The sequence below is a fragment of the Solanum lycopersicum genome, chromosome 7 (assembly GCF_036512215.1).
Source record: "Solanum lycopersicum chromosome 7, SLM_r2.1".
Lineage (NCBI taxonomy): Eukaryota > Viridiplantae > Streptophyta > Magnoliopsida > Solanales > Solanaceae > Solanum > Solanum lycopersicum.
Genome location: NC_090806.1, coordinates 42599633 through 42616795, shown reverse-complemented (window position 1 = coordinate 42616795; position 17163 = coordinate 42599633). Strand labels below are relative to the sequence as shown.

General features: G+C 35.6%; 1 protein-coding gene across 1 annotated transcript; it reads left to right on the top strand.

Annotated features, from left to right (window-relative positions):
• Positions 1-15639: 15639 nt before the first annotated feature.
• Positions 15640-16772, top strand: LOC138337439 (uncharacterized). The gene is made up of 3 exons (XM_069287349.1): positions 15640-15936; positions 16041-16173; positions 16450-16772. The coding sequence occupies exons 1-3, from the start codon at positions 15640-15642 to the stop codon at positions 16770-16772; spliced, it is 753 nt and encodes a 250-aa protein (XP_069143450.1).
• Positions 16773-17163: the final 391 nt, after the last annotated feature.

Genomic DNA, 17163 nt, shown 5'->3' with positions numbered 1-17163 from the left:
ACATTACCTCGATGGGGTTAAGTGTGAGGTATTTACTGACCATCGTAGATTTCAACATGTGTTTACTCAAAAGGATATGAATTTGAGGCAACGAAGGTGGATGTAGTTACTTAAAGATTATGATGGCACCATTCAATGCCATTCGTATAAGGCTAATGTTATTGCAGATACATTGAGTAAAAAAATGGTAAGTATAGATAGTTTAGCTTGCTTGAGTGTAACTAGACGACCTTTGGTTTAGGAAATTTAGACCTTGGAGTCTAAATTCATGAAATTTGGAATCTTACAAAAAGGTAGGATGTTAGATAGCATTGAAGTAAAGGAAAAGTTTATGGATGAGATTAAGGAAAAACAATTCGAGGACGAATTTTTCGAATGAACTCAAGAAGAAGACTACTATTGATAAGTCAAAGAGACCACAAATTATGAGAAATGTGTGCCTACTTTTAAAGAAAGATAACGTGTTCTTCAAGTTGATGATTTGATTAAAAAGTTGTTCAAACAATCCTATGTTTCACGATATTCTATTCATTTGGGGTGGAGATATACCAAGATTTTAAGCGAATTTATTGTTGTCCAGATATGAAGAAGGATATAGGGGAGTTCGTCGATATGTTTCGAAATTGTCAATAGGTGAAGTATGAACAACAATGGCCTACATGGTTTCTTCAAAGATTGCCAATTCTTGAATGGAAGTGGGAATGAATAGCCATGGATTTTCTGGCTGGTATTCCCAAGACTTTGAGAAAGTTTGATTCTATTTGGTTAGAGGTTGACAGATTTACTTACTCAGCCCATTTTATTCCAATAAAAATAGATTATAATGCTGAACAATTGGCTATGGTGTATATGAATGAAATAGTGAGGTTGCATGGGTACCCCATTCTATTATCTATGATTGTGGTACGCAATTTACTTCATCTTTTGGAGGAAATTACATTATGAATTTTGCAAACAGTTCAGTTTTATTACAACTTTCTATCTGCAGACAGACAAGAAACTGGAGAGGACTATTCAAGTATAAGAGGACATGTTGAGGCCATGTGTAATTGATTTTGGAGGACATTTGGATGAGTTCTTTCCTTTGTGTGAGTTCTCTCATACTAATAGTTATCACTCAAGCATTGATATTGCGCTGTTTGAGGCATTATATGGAGGGGATGTATATCATCCATATGATCGTCCCAGGCTGGATATTTGAAACCGTTGGGGGTTTATTTAGTGAAGGATATTCACGATAAGGTAATGAGTATTCAAGCTAAGATATTAGAAGTCCAGAGTAGGCAGAGAATGTATGAGGACCATAAGTTAAGAGACATGACATTTCAAACCGGTGAAAATTTTCTCATTAAGGTATCACCAATGAAAGGGCTGATGTGGTTTGGAAAGAAGCGTAAGCTATGTTTGTTATACTTTGGTCCCTTTGAGATCCTTAAATGTGTAGTATCGGTAGCTTATTGATTGGATTTACCTCCTATGCTATCGGGAGTTTATTCGATACTTTTTGTGTCCATGTTTAAAAGATACCATGGTAACAGATATAATATCATTAAGTGAGACTCAATTGTTTTAGACAAGGACTTCAAATCTATGTAGGAACCAATTATAATTCTTGATCGTGATGTTTCAAAGATGAGGACCAAGGAGATTAAGTCCGTGAAATTTCAATGGAAGCATCGTCCCCCACTTGAGGAAAAAGCAGGAGAAACCGAGAAGGACATGCAAGAAAAGCATCTCCGATCATTCGTCTATTTATGTGCTACTTTATTCTTTTCTAAGACTTTACGTTTCTCTAAATTTTTCAGTCTGGTACAAGTGATGGGTGAATTGGTATCAATTGTAATGACTGGGCTATATCGTTATTGAAAATCCAACCGAAATTGCTTTTGGGTCGAAAAACATTTTCAGTGTAACGTGAAATTTCTCAACCTAGTGTTGATTTTGGTGAAATAAGAGTCATTAAGATATAGAGAAACATGGTAACCAAATGGGTGATTTAATTATGATTCTAATTGCAGAGTAGATAGACAAGTCGTTGAGGAACCCGTACAACTTTATGCAAGTCATTAAGAAATGCCGGAATTGATTGTAGCATGAACCATATTTTTTTAGTGTCGTTGGTTGAAGGTGCGTTGAGAACTGGAGGTCTTGGAATTATTAAAAATGTTCCCTGGTTCTGTGCAAGCTTCAAGGTCTGGATTTCAATCGCCATGGCTGGGCCTCTATATAGGGGTAAGGACCACTGTGGTAGGCCAGATGCGTCTTAAAGTCATAGGTGAACCTCAAAAACGTTTTGTTCTACAATTTTTGAATTTGAGAGATATGAAATGAACCCCGTTCGTTTCTTATCAATTTTTCATCATTTTATACGATAAAGGTAAAAGTTTCACTCCCTGAATCCGTTTTTTGTGTGTGTAGAAAGTAATCGCATGGGTAATTATCGATGGAGAATTGGTTTGATCTAGAATTTATGATTGGAAAAAGGGATAATTTGGATATTAAGATAATGGGTATGATCTAGGTATTGTTAGAATTTTTTGTAATTTCGGTAATTAGTGATTTTTATTTATTTTTATGTTATTATGATTGTTTGTGGACCAAGAACATGTTGAACAATTCCAGAAAGTGAAGAACAAAGTTTTTAACAATTTCATGTTTGTTTTGAGGTAGATTATGGTTGTAATTATATGATTATGCTATGTATTTTCATTTTTGCTTCATTATAAGACATGCATGTATGTTAATATTTTATTGTTGATCACATTAATTGTAAATAAGGATATATGAATGATGAATGCATGAATAATTAATGTATTATATGATTATGCAAATGTAGTTTGTGATCGTGATTTTCGCTAGTTTAATGGATTGGGTGTTGCATTCCGAACACTAACTTAGATTTGTTGCCTTGTTCTAACATAATTATGGTATCGGTTGCCACGTACATAATTGGTTGATCGATACCTTGTTTTATTATGCTAACAATTCGTGTTTGGGTTGCATGAGAGGACCAATGATTTGATATAATTGTGAATCATGAGAATTTTGTAAGTTTAGCATGTTTGTTAATGTTGGGACAAACTAATAATATTTCTAGAAAAACAGAAACTAAATAACTAAAGATCGATAAAGATAAACTTGTCAGTATTCCCCGAATATTAAAGGCTCACCACTAATACTATTGAGATGAAGAACGGGAATTGAATAATGCGTGATCTGATAGGTGAGGAGCTTAACCTACATCACAAGAAGATGTAGCGCAAAGTGTGCTTCAGTATTTGGTAGGTACTGAGCACGAGAGATAGACTAAAGCTGGAATAGCATACAACTAAACAAAGCAATAACATAATCTAAACATAATAAGCATACTGAACTACTAAATATAATCAAATTGAATGCAATGACCAAGTTATGACATGCAGAGACTAAATACTAAAACGTGCTCATTGCAATTGAGTCTGACTGGACTGTGGGAACTACTGATAACTGACAATAAAACCACAAGAGCTAAATGTGGAGCACGATGTATTCACCCTATTGAGATGACCCAATATACTCTGTATGAGATGTAGAGGTATGAGTGGCGTGATAACAAAATGATGCCCATAAAGGGGACTTAAAACCTACATGACTGGTATATAAGAGACTATATGGGCGACAAATCGTAGGCTCATGCGGTAGTATGCTACTCCCAATTGATTAAATAAATAAATAATTAAGAATTAATTGATGTAATAAACGAGATAGCTCAAAACTGACATACAAACAGAGAATGCAACATTATTATAGTGATAGTTATATATTCAAAAACTAAAGCATGTATATCTGAAATAACTGAATAGTTGGCCTATCATGTGTAATTAATGAACTAAAGAACTACAATAGATAAGAATCTGAAATTCATCTAAGAAACCAAGTTATAACATGATAAACTTATTTATAACATTTAAACAACTAGTTCATGATAATATGTTTAATTTCTATAAAACCTAAGTCTAGTTAATAGTAGGGAATAAGGAATATGACTGAATTCTAAGGACCTAATGGGGAAAAACAAACACACTAGTGAAATCCCAAATACCTGGTGATAAATTCTATACAAAAATCTTTCTATTTTAGGTTGTAACTGATAGAAATCATTTTTCGTTCTTGAACGAGGGTCTTATCGCCTCTTTCATTTCTATAGGTTCTAATTTTCTATGTTACGATGAAAGATCTAACTTGGGTAAGTTCTAGTTATGTTTGTAGGCTGCACTATACAAAAATAATATATTTTGGGATTAAGATGATGTAGTTTAAGGGTCCAATGAAATAGAAAAAGAACAAAATACTGCTGAAATAATTTCAAAATGGGCTGACCACAACCACTTCCACAGAACATGAAGGAACCACAAACAGAGAAGATATTAGTGGTATGCACCTGGTCTAGGAGCTGGGGGTTTTGTTGTCTTGCTCACAATTCCCTACCACAGCCACTGTGGAGTTCAGTTGTGCTTAGGGCATGAGGGCTAAAGTAGGGGGTCTACTATTTATCCTCATACGGATGCCACCACAACCTGTTGTGAGGACAATAGACCGTGAAGGTACTTGTGGTTTTCACTTGGGTGTGGCATTCTAATATACCGGCTGGGGGGCTACTGCCTCGATTGTATAGGCATCACCACACACAACAGAACGTGAATATTCCGTGGTCTAATTTATGGGCCTAGTGACTTTAAAGGATTGAACACAGGCAAGTTAATTTAATGTGGACCTTATCAAGGTTCATAAACCATGTCATGGTTCCCTACTTCAAGTTGTTTTTTGTAATTTGTTTCCTTGTCTGGTTTTTGAGATGATACAAAATCCCCCCCTTTGGATCATTTGTCCTCGAATGAAGACTAAAATAGCTTAAATGGAGTGGCAAGAGCAAATACACTAAAAATATAAGGCAACTAAAGCAACATTATACAAGTTCATTTTACACTAAATGAGTAAATAATAAAGAAGAACTATTACCTTAAGCTAGAATGGAATCAGAAGGAAACAGGTGAGTACTTTGCATTCCTTCTGCTTCTCGAGTATTTTTCTCTAAAGACTGACGTCTCCATAAAACGTTGATTGAAGTGACTTCTATGTTCCTAAGTTTTAAATTGATATCAAGAATATTAATTGGTAAAACTCATAGTAAAGACTAGCTATTATAGGCACAGTGTCTTACGACATTAAGGACGTTGGATCACCTACACTCTTCTTAAATAGTGAAATATGAAAGACTGGATGCACTACTACTAATTCTGCTGGCAATTCTAACTCATAAGACGCTTTACCTTTTCCCTTTAGAATCTTGTAATGGACAAAATATCTAGGAGAAAAAGTGTTTCTTTCTCACCGAATCTCATCACCACTTTCATAAGTGACACTTTTAATAAAACCCAATCATCAACTTGGAACTCTATTTCCCTTTTACTTACATCTGCATAAGACTTCTGGGGACTCTGTTCTATCCTAAAGTCTCTCTCTAATGAGTTTCACTTTTCCCATACCTTGATCAACTGAACCTAGTTCTATCAAGGCTGCTTCATTATTCTTCAAACCAACCAACAAGATATCTACACCTAAACCTATACAATGCCTCATAATGGGTCATTTGAATGTTTAAATGGTAGCCAACTACCATTAAAATCTATCACACAATATCTCAATATGTCCATAAGTTTTGAATGGTACTCTCTGCCTGGCCATCCTTATGTGGATGAAATGTGGTGCAAAGATTAACCTAAGTACCAAGACCTTTCTAAAATGACTTCAAGAAATGCGAGGTAATCTTGATGAACTTTATCAAAAATAATATACAAACGTACCCTATGTACCCTGGTTATCTAATTAATGTAATACTTGACATAGTCCTCCGTGAATTTGTAGTCTTGACCGCTAAAAAGTGTGAAGCCTTAGTAACTATATGAACTATCACCAAATAGAGTCATGTTGTCTGCGAGTATGAGGTAATCTTGTAAAGTAATCCAATTTCTATTACTTTCTTCTTCCAAATAGGAATTTTATCTCTTGAGTCATACCACTTGGGTACTGATGTTCTACCTTCACTTGCTGATAGTTGGGTCACTTAGTCACAAAATCTGCTTTATCCCTCATCTAAGCTAAGTCAACTAACTCTACTAAAGGATACTAAAAGATACTTAAACCATATAAAACCAACAATAAAGATGAATTATAAAAAAAACTTACAAAAAACTAGGTAATAACTAAGATGCATTTCCCATATCGATGCTCAATACTAATCCCAATAATATAACTCTTGCTTATATTTATAAAAACATTTCCCCATCCTGAAACTTTGAGATTATTACTCAAAAGGTTTTCTTAAAAGGCATAGTGCTTGAAACTTCTCATGAGCTCATTTGGAAAATAAAGTTTCACCTCATTTAAACTGTAAAATCATTTACTCTTGGGAAGTCTTAAAACAAGTTTCAAAATTTTGTAAAAGACTATTTGAAATGACTCAAAAGATCTCCTTAGACTATACTCTTAACTTTATTTTGAATTTGAATTATGAATTCAAGATTCGTTACTTGGATATTCATGATCTCTAAAGGTTTAATGGACGTTTTTAATTGTGTACAACAAGTACAAAAAATAGGTGTACTTAAAGGGAATATACACGAAAAGAAGGATTGAAGGGTCGGGACCTGATGACCTTGGTGCACTTAATGGCGCGGGGCACCAACCCCTTAAATACTTAAGGTGGTTTGGGGCACATCGAGTGGAGTAGTGCTATAGGTTCCATAATGCTGGATGTGTTTTGAGTCAAAATGAGTGGCATGACCCCCACCCATATACCCATATTATGTTAAAGTTTCTTGCTCAAATTCAATGTCTAACTCACCTAGAATCAAATAATTTTCTCAAACTCTTATGGACTCATTAAATCAACATAACTTCAATGAAATGCACTGAATAGTACTCGATACCAACACTCATACACAAGATATTTATATGAAGAACCCAAGTAACCTCATATTAAAGAATGACAAACAAAATTCAAGAAACTTAATATACCTAAATATCATGGTTGAAGTTCGTAAAAGAAACTCATGATTGATGCATGGGTGAAGAAACTCAACACTATGGAAACTTACAAGCCTTGAAAGAATCATATTCTTGGTGGAAATCTTCAATGCTTCGCAAAAATCTTGATTTCTCTTCCTTTTCTCATTTTGAACTTTTCTCTACAAAACCCTAAGCTCTTTTGGAATGACTAAAACTGATTCCATTTAGTAAAGACCACTAAAAGTATCAAAAAAAGGTTTAAGGCTAATCGATTAAGGAAAAGACAAAAGTACTCATCCTGAAAATGGATGAATTTTCTTTATTGGGCAGGCTATACTCAAACATGAATATCTCACTCATAATAAGATGAAATTTAGAAAACTCAGTGGATTTGGAAAGAGGAGTCTAATGGTCCACCAAACTCATCAATTGTATAAATTTATGGTCAATTGAAGTTTACCCAAAACTCACCATTGAAGACTACCTTGAACAAATCTCAAATTGGATATTTCTAATTTAGTTCTTTCTAAGACAAAGGTGTTACAATATCTCCTTCTATGAAATATTTATCCTCGAATGAGATCTCTTTAAATAGAACAAATGGTGGCAACATGTAACACCTACCTCAAACACCCAACATAGCACATCAACTCAAACAATGTTATACGAAAAGTCATTACATTAGTTTAGAATTCCGCTGAACAGAAATATATGTGGGTACCTCTTCTTCATATTTAGCCTCCAAAGCAGCTTCCTTAACTGACCGGTTCCTCCATAATACCTTGACTAATGCAACCTTATTGATTCTTAACTTTCAAACCTGGCGATCAAGTATCTCAACACGAATCTCCTCATACGATAGTTTTTCCTTAAAACATATATTTTAAGTAGGTATAATAACTCAAGGATAGCCCATACACTTCTTTAGTTTTGTAATATGTAATACGAGATGGACTGTTGCTAACTCTGGGAATAAGTCAAACTCATGGGCTACATTGCCAATCTTCTTGGATATTCTATATGGAGATACATATTGGGGATTAAGCTTCCCTTTTCTTGCAAAACGTCATACCACCCTCCATGGGTGAAAACACAAATAAACTCAATCGTCCTCCTCAAACTCAAAGTCTCTTCTCCTAACATAGCAATAGAACTTATTACGACTTTGTGCTATTTTCAACCTATCTTGAATGATCTTAACTTTTTCCATAGCTTGATGCAAAAATTTTAGGTATATTAAAAGACTTCACCAACCTCAAACCATCCATACTAGATCTACATCTTCCCCTATAAAGAGCCTCATAACAAGCCATCTGAATGCTAGAGTAATAATTTTTATTGTAAGAAAACTCAATTTGAGGTAAGTGACCATCCCAATTACCCTTGAAATCAATTCGACATGTCCTCAACATAGTTTGAATGTCTTAATTGTGCTATCTACTTGACCATTAGTTTGAGGATGGAAAACAATACTCAAATTTCCTTCAACCAAAAATTTCTAGAAAGACATACGGTTTATGCAGAAAATTGTGCATCTCTATATGAAATGATGGACGCTAGGACTTCATGAAGTGTGACTACCTATTTAATATAGAATGTGGTAACATCTTGTGCTAAATAGGTAGTAAAAGAGACCATCGCACCCTCTCTTTAGAGATTAGTTGAGTGCAAATAAATGTTGAAGTGTTCTTTCATTTTTGTTTTCCATTATGGATGTTTTGAAAATTATCCCATATTTTAATCGGAAATCTCATACAATAGGACTCTCACCTCCCTAAAGACCTGTACTAGTTGGACATCTTCTAATTTTTTAAATTTACTCTACAGTCACTGAAATAGAATCATGTTGCCTGCGAGACCTCAGATAGCTTGTAATGATATCTATATTGATCATCTCTCAGTTCTATTTCATAAGATGTATGTGTTGTGCCACACCACTATGCCTTTCGTGCTCTACCTTGACCTATTGGAAATTGGGCACTTAGAAATGAACTCTGCAATAGACCTCTTGACGTTACTCCACCAATAGACTTCTCACAAGTCATGACATTGTTAAACTAGAATGGATAGAGTACTCGATCTATGAGCTTCCTCCACGATCATCTATTGGATTTCATCCACATTTGGTAAATAAAATCTACCTTGATACCTCAATACAACGTATCCCCCTTGTTAAAACTCCATCACTTTATTCTTATGAACATTTTCGTCTAAGTCAAGCAACACAGGGTCATATCTTATCTCTTTCACCTCAAACACTTGTAATGATTTAACCTATTCATCACCACTACAAAACTCCCAATCGTGCAACTTTGTACAATTTATTGGCCAACTCTTTCTAGCCCCCAACAAATATGCAATCTACTCAAAGTGTCAACAACAAAATTAGCCTTACCTGGGTGATAGTGAATACTCACGTAATAATGATTGAGTAACTCCAACCATTTTCTCTTTCAGAGATTAATCTCTTTCTGATTGAACACATCCTAAAGACTCTAGTGGTCTATGAACACACCCATGTAAATGCCAAACGGGTAGTGGCTCCATATCTTGAGAGAGAGAAAAACTATTACTGCCAACTCGAGATCATTTGTCGGGTAGTTCCTATCGTGAATTTTAAGTCGCATGAGACTTATGATATAACCTTACCTTTCAGCATCTAAAAACAACCCATCCCCACTCTAGAGGCATTATAATACATAACAAACTTTAGGTAACCTATGTTAAGATCAAGACAAGGGCATTAGTCGCGCATCATTTTAATTCTTAAAATTTTTTCTCATAAGATTTGGATGATTAAAACTTTGTTGTATTCTGAGTCAACTTTTTCAAACAAGATGAAATAGATGAAAAACAATCTAGAAAACTTCTATTATAACCAACCAATCATAATAAAATCCTTATATTAGTTGGAGATGTGTGTCTAGGACAGTTCTGCACTGCCTCAATCTTCATAGTGTCAACTTGCATCCTATAACCACAAACAATATGGCCTAAGAGAACCACTACTCAAGCCAAAACTCATAGTTGGGATGTTTTTGATACAACTCTCTATCTTTTAGAGTTTTGAGAACTACTCTAAGATGACCAACATTATCCTCCTTAATCCTCGAATAAATTAGAGGTTTTTAGCAAACACGATAACAAACGTATCAACATAAGTCATAAACACTCTCTTCATAAGATCCATTAACGTTACATGAGCAATAGTTAAAAAAAGACATGACTAGAAACTCATAATGACCATAGTTGGTCCTGAAATATGTCTTTGGAATATCACTCTCTCTTACTCTCATCTTATGATAGATATATGTAAAGTGTATCCAGAAGATGATCAAAGGTATCATCAATTCTCGAAAGTGGATACTTATTATTTATAGTAAGCTAATAAAGCTGATTGTAATCAATGAACAATCTAAGAGAACCATCTTTCTTCTTCACACAAACAAGACTGGATTGTTGAAGGTGTGACACTTGGTCGAATAAAACCTTTATCAAGAAGGTATTTCATTGCTCCTTTAGGTCTTTCAACGAAGTGGCAGACATTTTAAATGGAGGAATAAAAATAAGACAAGTATCACCAAGAATATTAATTCTATTTTTCTCTCAAGAGGGACTCCGAAAAGTTATTTTGGAACGACATATGGAACTCGGTCACAACTAGAACTAACCGAATAAGTGGTGTATGAATGTTAAAGTGATTAACTCAGACTAAGTCATAGATCAACTCCTTGGAAACCATTTTGTTGGGCTTAATGTATGAAATAAATTAACTTGAGGAAGTATTGAACTACTCCTCAACTCAATAAATTGCTCACTAGGAAAGTGGAAAATAACTACTCGAGTTCTACAATAAATTGAGGCATAACAAACACGAAGAAAATTCACACCCAAAATAACATGAGAGTACACCATACCTAAAGTAAGTAAATCAACCATGATGTACTTGTTATTGGAAGAAATTAAAAAATAATGATAAACACAATCATCTAGAATTGAGTCACCAAGATGTTTCTCAATAAGTATATAAAAATTCATAAAATATACGGAGTCACAAAAGATAGAGTCGCACCTGAATCAATCAATGCGTATACATCAAAAGTAAATACTTTAATCATAAAGTGTCAACATTACGTGAGTTAACTTGCTCTTGGAGATTGGCAATACTATACAGATGGTTTGTGATTATTTGCATCTTTTATAGCTCGTTATCAAAGACACAAACAAACAATCATAGTGTCTACGAATCGAAGGTAGTTTAATAACCCAACTAAGGGTTAGAATAGTCCCCTAAACGAGTGGTAGTGAAAGTAATATCTACTTAGGATTCTATTACAAACAGTGATAGTTTAAGGTTGTAACGCCCCGTAGCCAAAACAGACCAAAAACAAGCTATACAGAAAGAAATCTGCAGGTGCAACCAACGGTGGCATCGACAGACCGTGGAGTGACCTACTATCTGTTCTACACACCCGTCGATGGGATCAGAAACTCTCCAAAATTTAAGCATAGAAAATTCTTCAAATCTAGGATGACGGACGGACTTACGGTCGGTAGGTCAAATGACGTTCCATAGTCCATGACCGTCGATCAAGACTCCCTTAAACCACTCTCTGAAAAGGGCTACGGATGACCAGCATGGTTCGTAGGTGGACCTAAGGAGCGTAGGTAGAAAACTTACAGCCAGTGAAAGGGAAATGCAGTTGGGTCAACTTAAAATGATCATAAGTCTTAGCACAAATTGAATTAGGTCTACCATGACCTACACACCGATAAATAATTGAATTATCTTTTCAATGACACTAACCTTGCTAAAATAAAATCTTTGAGTAAAAAGTTATACCCATTCTAGTAAAGGCCTGTCGAACAGGATTCACGACGGACCCAACAACGGGGCGTCGGGCGCATGATGGACTATCAGTCCTGTCCGTCGTGAGGCCCAACAGAACTAATATCGTTTCAACCCTAAATCATCGTATTTTTGTGAGTTTAAGCCTAGAAATATAATAAAAACATATCCAAGTGAAACCATTAAATCAAAACTTAGAAACTTTGAAAAAAGCTCAAGAATCCTAGTTCAAGAACGCCACAAGCTCCAGCATTTCTAGCCCCAAAACATTAGTATTTTTCCATGGATTTCGTCACCAGGTATTAGGTCCCTAGTTTTCAATCAGATTCTTGATTCTCTTATCATGATTTAACCTAGTTTTTCTAGAACTTTGATAGAACTATATGAATTTATAAGTATTATGTTCCAAATAAGATTATCATGTTTTTATTCGGTTTATTACATTAATTTAAGAACCCTAGCTTTGTATTTATTTAAGTCTTGAATTACACATGCTAGGTTAGATATTTCAGACACTTCAGATATATACGTTCCTCAGGTATAAATGTATAATTACCAGATTAATTGTGGCACTCTCAGTTTGCATGTTTAGTTTTTCAGATATCAAGTATTTACATAAATTCATGTATAATAAGTTAATTTAAATAATTTATTGGGAGTAGCATAATACCGAGTTGGACTAGGGTTTGGCGTACCCAACAGCCCCAGAACTACAAGCCAAGTAGGTTGTAAGTCCCATCTTTGGGAAATAAGTTTAGTGATCACGCCAGCATGCCTTTATACCTTTGGCTGGGGAATATTTGGTCCTTTCGATGTGGCGTATACATCGGACTCCACATTCAGCTCATGTGGTTCTATTATCTGTTATTAGTAGTTCCAAAAGTTTAGTCAGACTTTCTTCATTGACCATTTATCAGTATATTCAGTATCAGTATTAAGTTTCAGCATGTTATTAATTGGTCATTTCACCCTGTAAGCTCGGAAATTAGCACATCAGATTCAGATTATTATACTTGCGTTTGTTCTTATTCAGTTATGTTTTATTTCAGTTTTACTTTATCCTACATGCTTAATACCTTTCAAAAACTGACGCATACCTGCGCTGCATCTACTTGTGATGTAGGTTCAAGCTCTCAGCATCAAGATCACGCATAGGTCAATTTCCCAATCTCCAATTGAGCAGATTCTGTGGTGAATCCTCCTTCTCCGAGGACAACAATCAGGAGTTGCGTTTCAGTCTTCAGTCACTTAGTCTCAATTATTTCTAGATTTAGCTGGTTTTTGTCCCAGTATTTTTAGTCAAATTTAAAGGCTATGTTTAGACATAGTTAGATTAAGCTTAGTATTGAGCTAATATTTCATTTGTATTAAACTCATTGTTTTCAAATATCTCAGTTAAAGAATACGGGTATTCCCCATATTTTAATTTTAAGTATGATGTAGCTTCCGCAACAATTTATTATATTTAGTATGCTCATGATCATGCATGCAGGATTAGCTTGGGATTATTCGTGGTCATAGGTTCCGTGTCCATGGCTCGGGGGTAGCTCGGGGTGTGACAAAACTTTGTATCAAGGCACTACTTTCAAGAGTTCTAGGATGTATGAAAAAGCCACACTAAGTAGAGTCCTTTTCATGGGTGTGAAGTGAACCACATCTAATGACAGAGAGTCTATGATGTGTTTTAGGAAAAACCTTCACATTTTTGTTACTCGTATCATGCGTAAGGTATGATCTAATTCCATTGTAACTCGACGTTGAGTGGTTAAGATCATATCTTCTCGTAGAGATTAATCATTGAATGCTAATGCACGTAATGCTAACACAGTTCCTCTAGTACTAGATAAGGAAGTTCAAATTCAGAATTTCAGAAAGCCAATTTAGCTTTTGGCTAAGAGTATGACCAACCAGAACAATCAGTAGGTTCTAGTTCTTACTAATAAGAATGATCGATTAATGGAAGCCAGAGTTTGTGATTTTGTTAGGATTAATCAATTTATGTTTTTGGGGTTGCATTTTCGTAAGGACCCACAAAAGTTCATTGATGAAGTCAAGAAAGTATTTGGTGTGATGTCAGTAAGTGGTAGTGATAGGTGATATTGGCATCCTACAAACTCAAGGAGGTGACTCACATATGGTTCACTCTGTGGAAAGAAAACAAATATGACTTTGCCTTTTGTAACAAAGTATAGTAGTCCAATTAAATGTCATTCCAGAAACTCTCTCAGAACCCTTGTCAGTCTCTACTCAAGTGGGTGACCTAGTTATAGCTAGATGGGTATACAGAAATTGCTCAGTCATAGTCTCTCAGAAATTCACCTCAGCAGCTCTAGTAAAGTTAGAAAAGGTAGACTTCGATGTCATTCTAGGCATGGATTGGTTACACTCATGTTATTCCTCAATCGATTGTTGAACTAGGATTGTTCGTTTTAAGTTTCAAGATGAACCAATCTTAGAATGGGAGGATAGTAGCCTAGTGCCTATGGGTCAATTTATTTCTTACCTTAAGGCATGAAAGATTATATCTAAGGGTTATCTCTATAATCTAGTTTGGCTAAGGATTCTATCCTTGAAACCGTATCCCTTGATTTTGTTCCAGTACACTTTGAATTTTCTGAAGTATTTCCAAAAGATCTTCGCGGGGTTCCTCCCAAAAGAAAAATCAACTTTAGAATTGATCTCCTTCCAGATACCCAGCCTATTTCTATTACTCCTTACAAAATGTCTCTAGATTAGCTTAAGGAATTGAAAGAGCAGTTCAAAGACCTTCTAGATAAGTGTTTCATTAGACCTATTATTTCACCATGGGGTGCACCAGTATTGTTCGTAAAGAAGAAAGATGGTTCTCTCAAAATGTGCATTGACTATAGACAGTTGAACAACGTCACAATAAGGAATAAGTATCACATACCCAGGATTGATGACATGTTTGACCAGCTTCAGGGTGCTAGTCATTTCTCAAAGATAAACCTCAGATCGGGTTATCATCAGCTTAGAGTCTGAGATAGTGATATTACGAAAATAACCTTTGGAAATCGGTATGGTCATTATGAATTTGTAGTTATGTCATCTAGACTAACAAATGCTCCTGCAAATTTCATGGATTTGATCAACATAGTGTGTAAACAGTAGTTAGACTTGTTCATTATCGTCTTCATTGATAATATCCTCATTTACTCTTGGAGTGAGATAGAACATGCAAGTCATTTTACAGTTGTTTTGCAGACTCTCAAAGATCGCCACTTATTCGCTAAGTTTAGTAAATGTGGGTTTTTGTTGCAATCCGTTGCTTTCCTAGGTCACATTGTATCTAGCAAAGAGATCTCTGTAGACTCAAAAAAGATAGAAGCTGTGAAACAATTGCCCAGACCTACCTCTGTTACAGATATCAGAAGTTTTGTAGGTCTAGTAGGTTATTACAGAAGGTCCATAGAAGGATTTTTATCCATAGCCTCACCATTGACTAGGTTGACTAAGAAGATAGTCAAGTTCCAATGGTCAGATGATTGTGAGAAAAGCTTCGTAGAATTGAAAACTAGATTGACTATAGCTCTTGTGTTGACTCTACCAGAGGGTTCAGATGGTTATGTGATCTAATGCGATGCATCCAGACGTCGACTTGGTTGTGTGTTGATGCAAATAGATAAGGTTATATCTTATGCCTTTAGAAAGCTTAAGGTGCATGAGAAGCACTATCCAACTCATGACCTCGAGCTTGCAGTAGTGGTGTTTGCACTCAAGATATGGAGACACTTTTTTATGGTGTTTATGTAGATGTGTTCACCGTTCATAAAAGCCTTCAGTATGTGTTCACCCAAAAAGAGTTGAATCTTCTCTATAGGAGATGGCTTGAGTTCCTTAAGGATTATGAAATGAGTGTGTATTATCATCCTGGAAAGAAGAATGTAGTGGCCGATGCTTTTAGTAGGTTATCTATGGGTAGTGTAGACCATGTTTATGAAAAAAGAAAGGATATAGTGAAGGATGTTCACAGGATTGCTTGCTTGGGCGTTAACCTTATGAGCATATCAGACAGCGGTGTAAAGTTCAGAATGGGGCATAATTGTCTTTGGTAGTGGAGGTTAAGGAAAAGCAAGAGACTGATCTGATCTTGCTTGAACTAAAGGGTGCATTCAATAATCAGAGAGTGGAGGTTTTGTCCCAAGGGAGAGATGGAGTACTCCGCTACCAAGATAGATTGTGTGTTCCTGATGTGGGAGAGTTGAGGCAGCATATTCCTGCAGAAGCTCATAACTCTAGGTATTCTATTCATCCAGGTTCCACTACGATGTACCGCGATCTGCGGGAAGTCTATTGGTGGAATGGCATGAAGAGGGATAAAGCATAATTTGTGAGTAAGTCCCTCAATTGCATGCAAGTAAAGGTAGAACATCAGAATCCCAGAGGTATTACTCAATAGATCGATATTCCTACTTGGAAGTGAGATGTGATCGATATGGATTTCATCACAGGGTTACCTCATACTCGCAGACATCATGACTCAATTTGGGTGATAGTTGATAGGATGATTAAATCTTCTCATTTTTGAGCAGTCAAGATTACATATTCGGCAGATGACGATGCCAAGCTTTACCTTACTGAAATTGTGAGGTTGCATGGGGTTCCTTTGTCTATCATCTCAGATAGAGGTCCTCAGTTTACCTCACATTTGTGGAAGTCATTTCAAAAAGGTCTTAATACTCAAGTTAACCTTAGTAAAACATTTCATACACAAACGGATGGGCAGGAAGAGCGTACCATTCAGACTTTAGAGGATATGTTGAGAGCTTGTGTGATTGATTTCAAAGGTAGTTGGGATGATAACCTTCCTCTTATTGTGTTTTTCTACAATAATAGCTACCATTCCAGCATTTAAATGGCCCCTTATGAAGCATTATATGAGCGTAGATGTAGATCTCATGTTGGGTGGTATGAAGTGGGTGAAGCAGCTCTGATAGGGCCAAATTTAGTACTTTATGCTATGGACAAAGTGAAACTCATTAGAGATAGACTTAAGAAAGCCGAAAGTCGTTAGAAATCTTATGCAGATGTAAGGAGAAGGGTAATGGAGTTCTAAATTCATGGTTCAATTTTTCTGAATGTCTCACCTATGAAAGGGGTAATGAGATTTGGAATGAAAGGGAAGCTTAGTCATAGATATGTAGTCCCTTAAAATATCTTGAAGAGGATTGACAAGGTGGCATATGAGTTAATATTGCCAGCAAAATTAGCAGCAGTGCATCCGGTCTTCCACATCTCACTCTTGA

Coding starts and splice junctions, on each gene's coding strand:
- LOC138337439 (XM_069287349.1), top strand. CDS start 15,640: ATGGAGACACTTTTTTATGGTGTTTATGTAGATGTGTTCACCGTTCAT. Junction 15,937..16,040: donor TGAGCATATCAGACAGCGGT/GTAAAGTTCAGA, acceptor TTCAATAATCAG/AGAGTGGAGGTTTTGTCCCA. Junction 16,174..16,449: donor TAGGTATTCTATTCATCCAG/GTTCCACTACGA, acceptor ATTTTTGAGCAG/TCAAGATTACATATTCGGCA.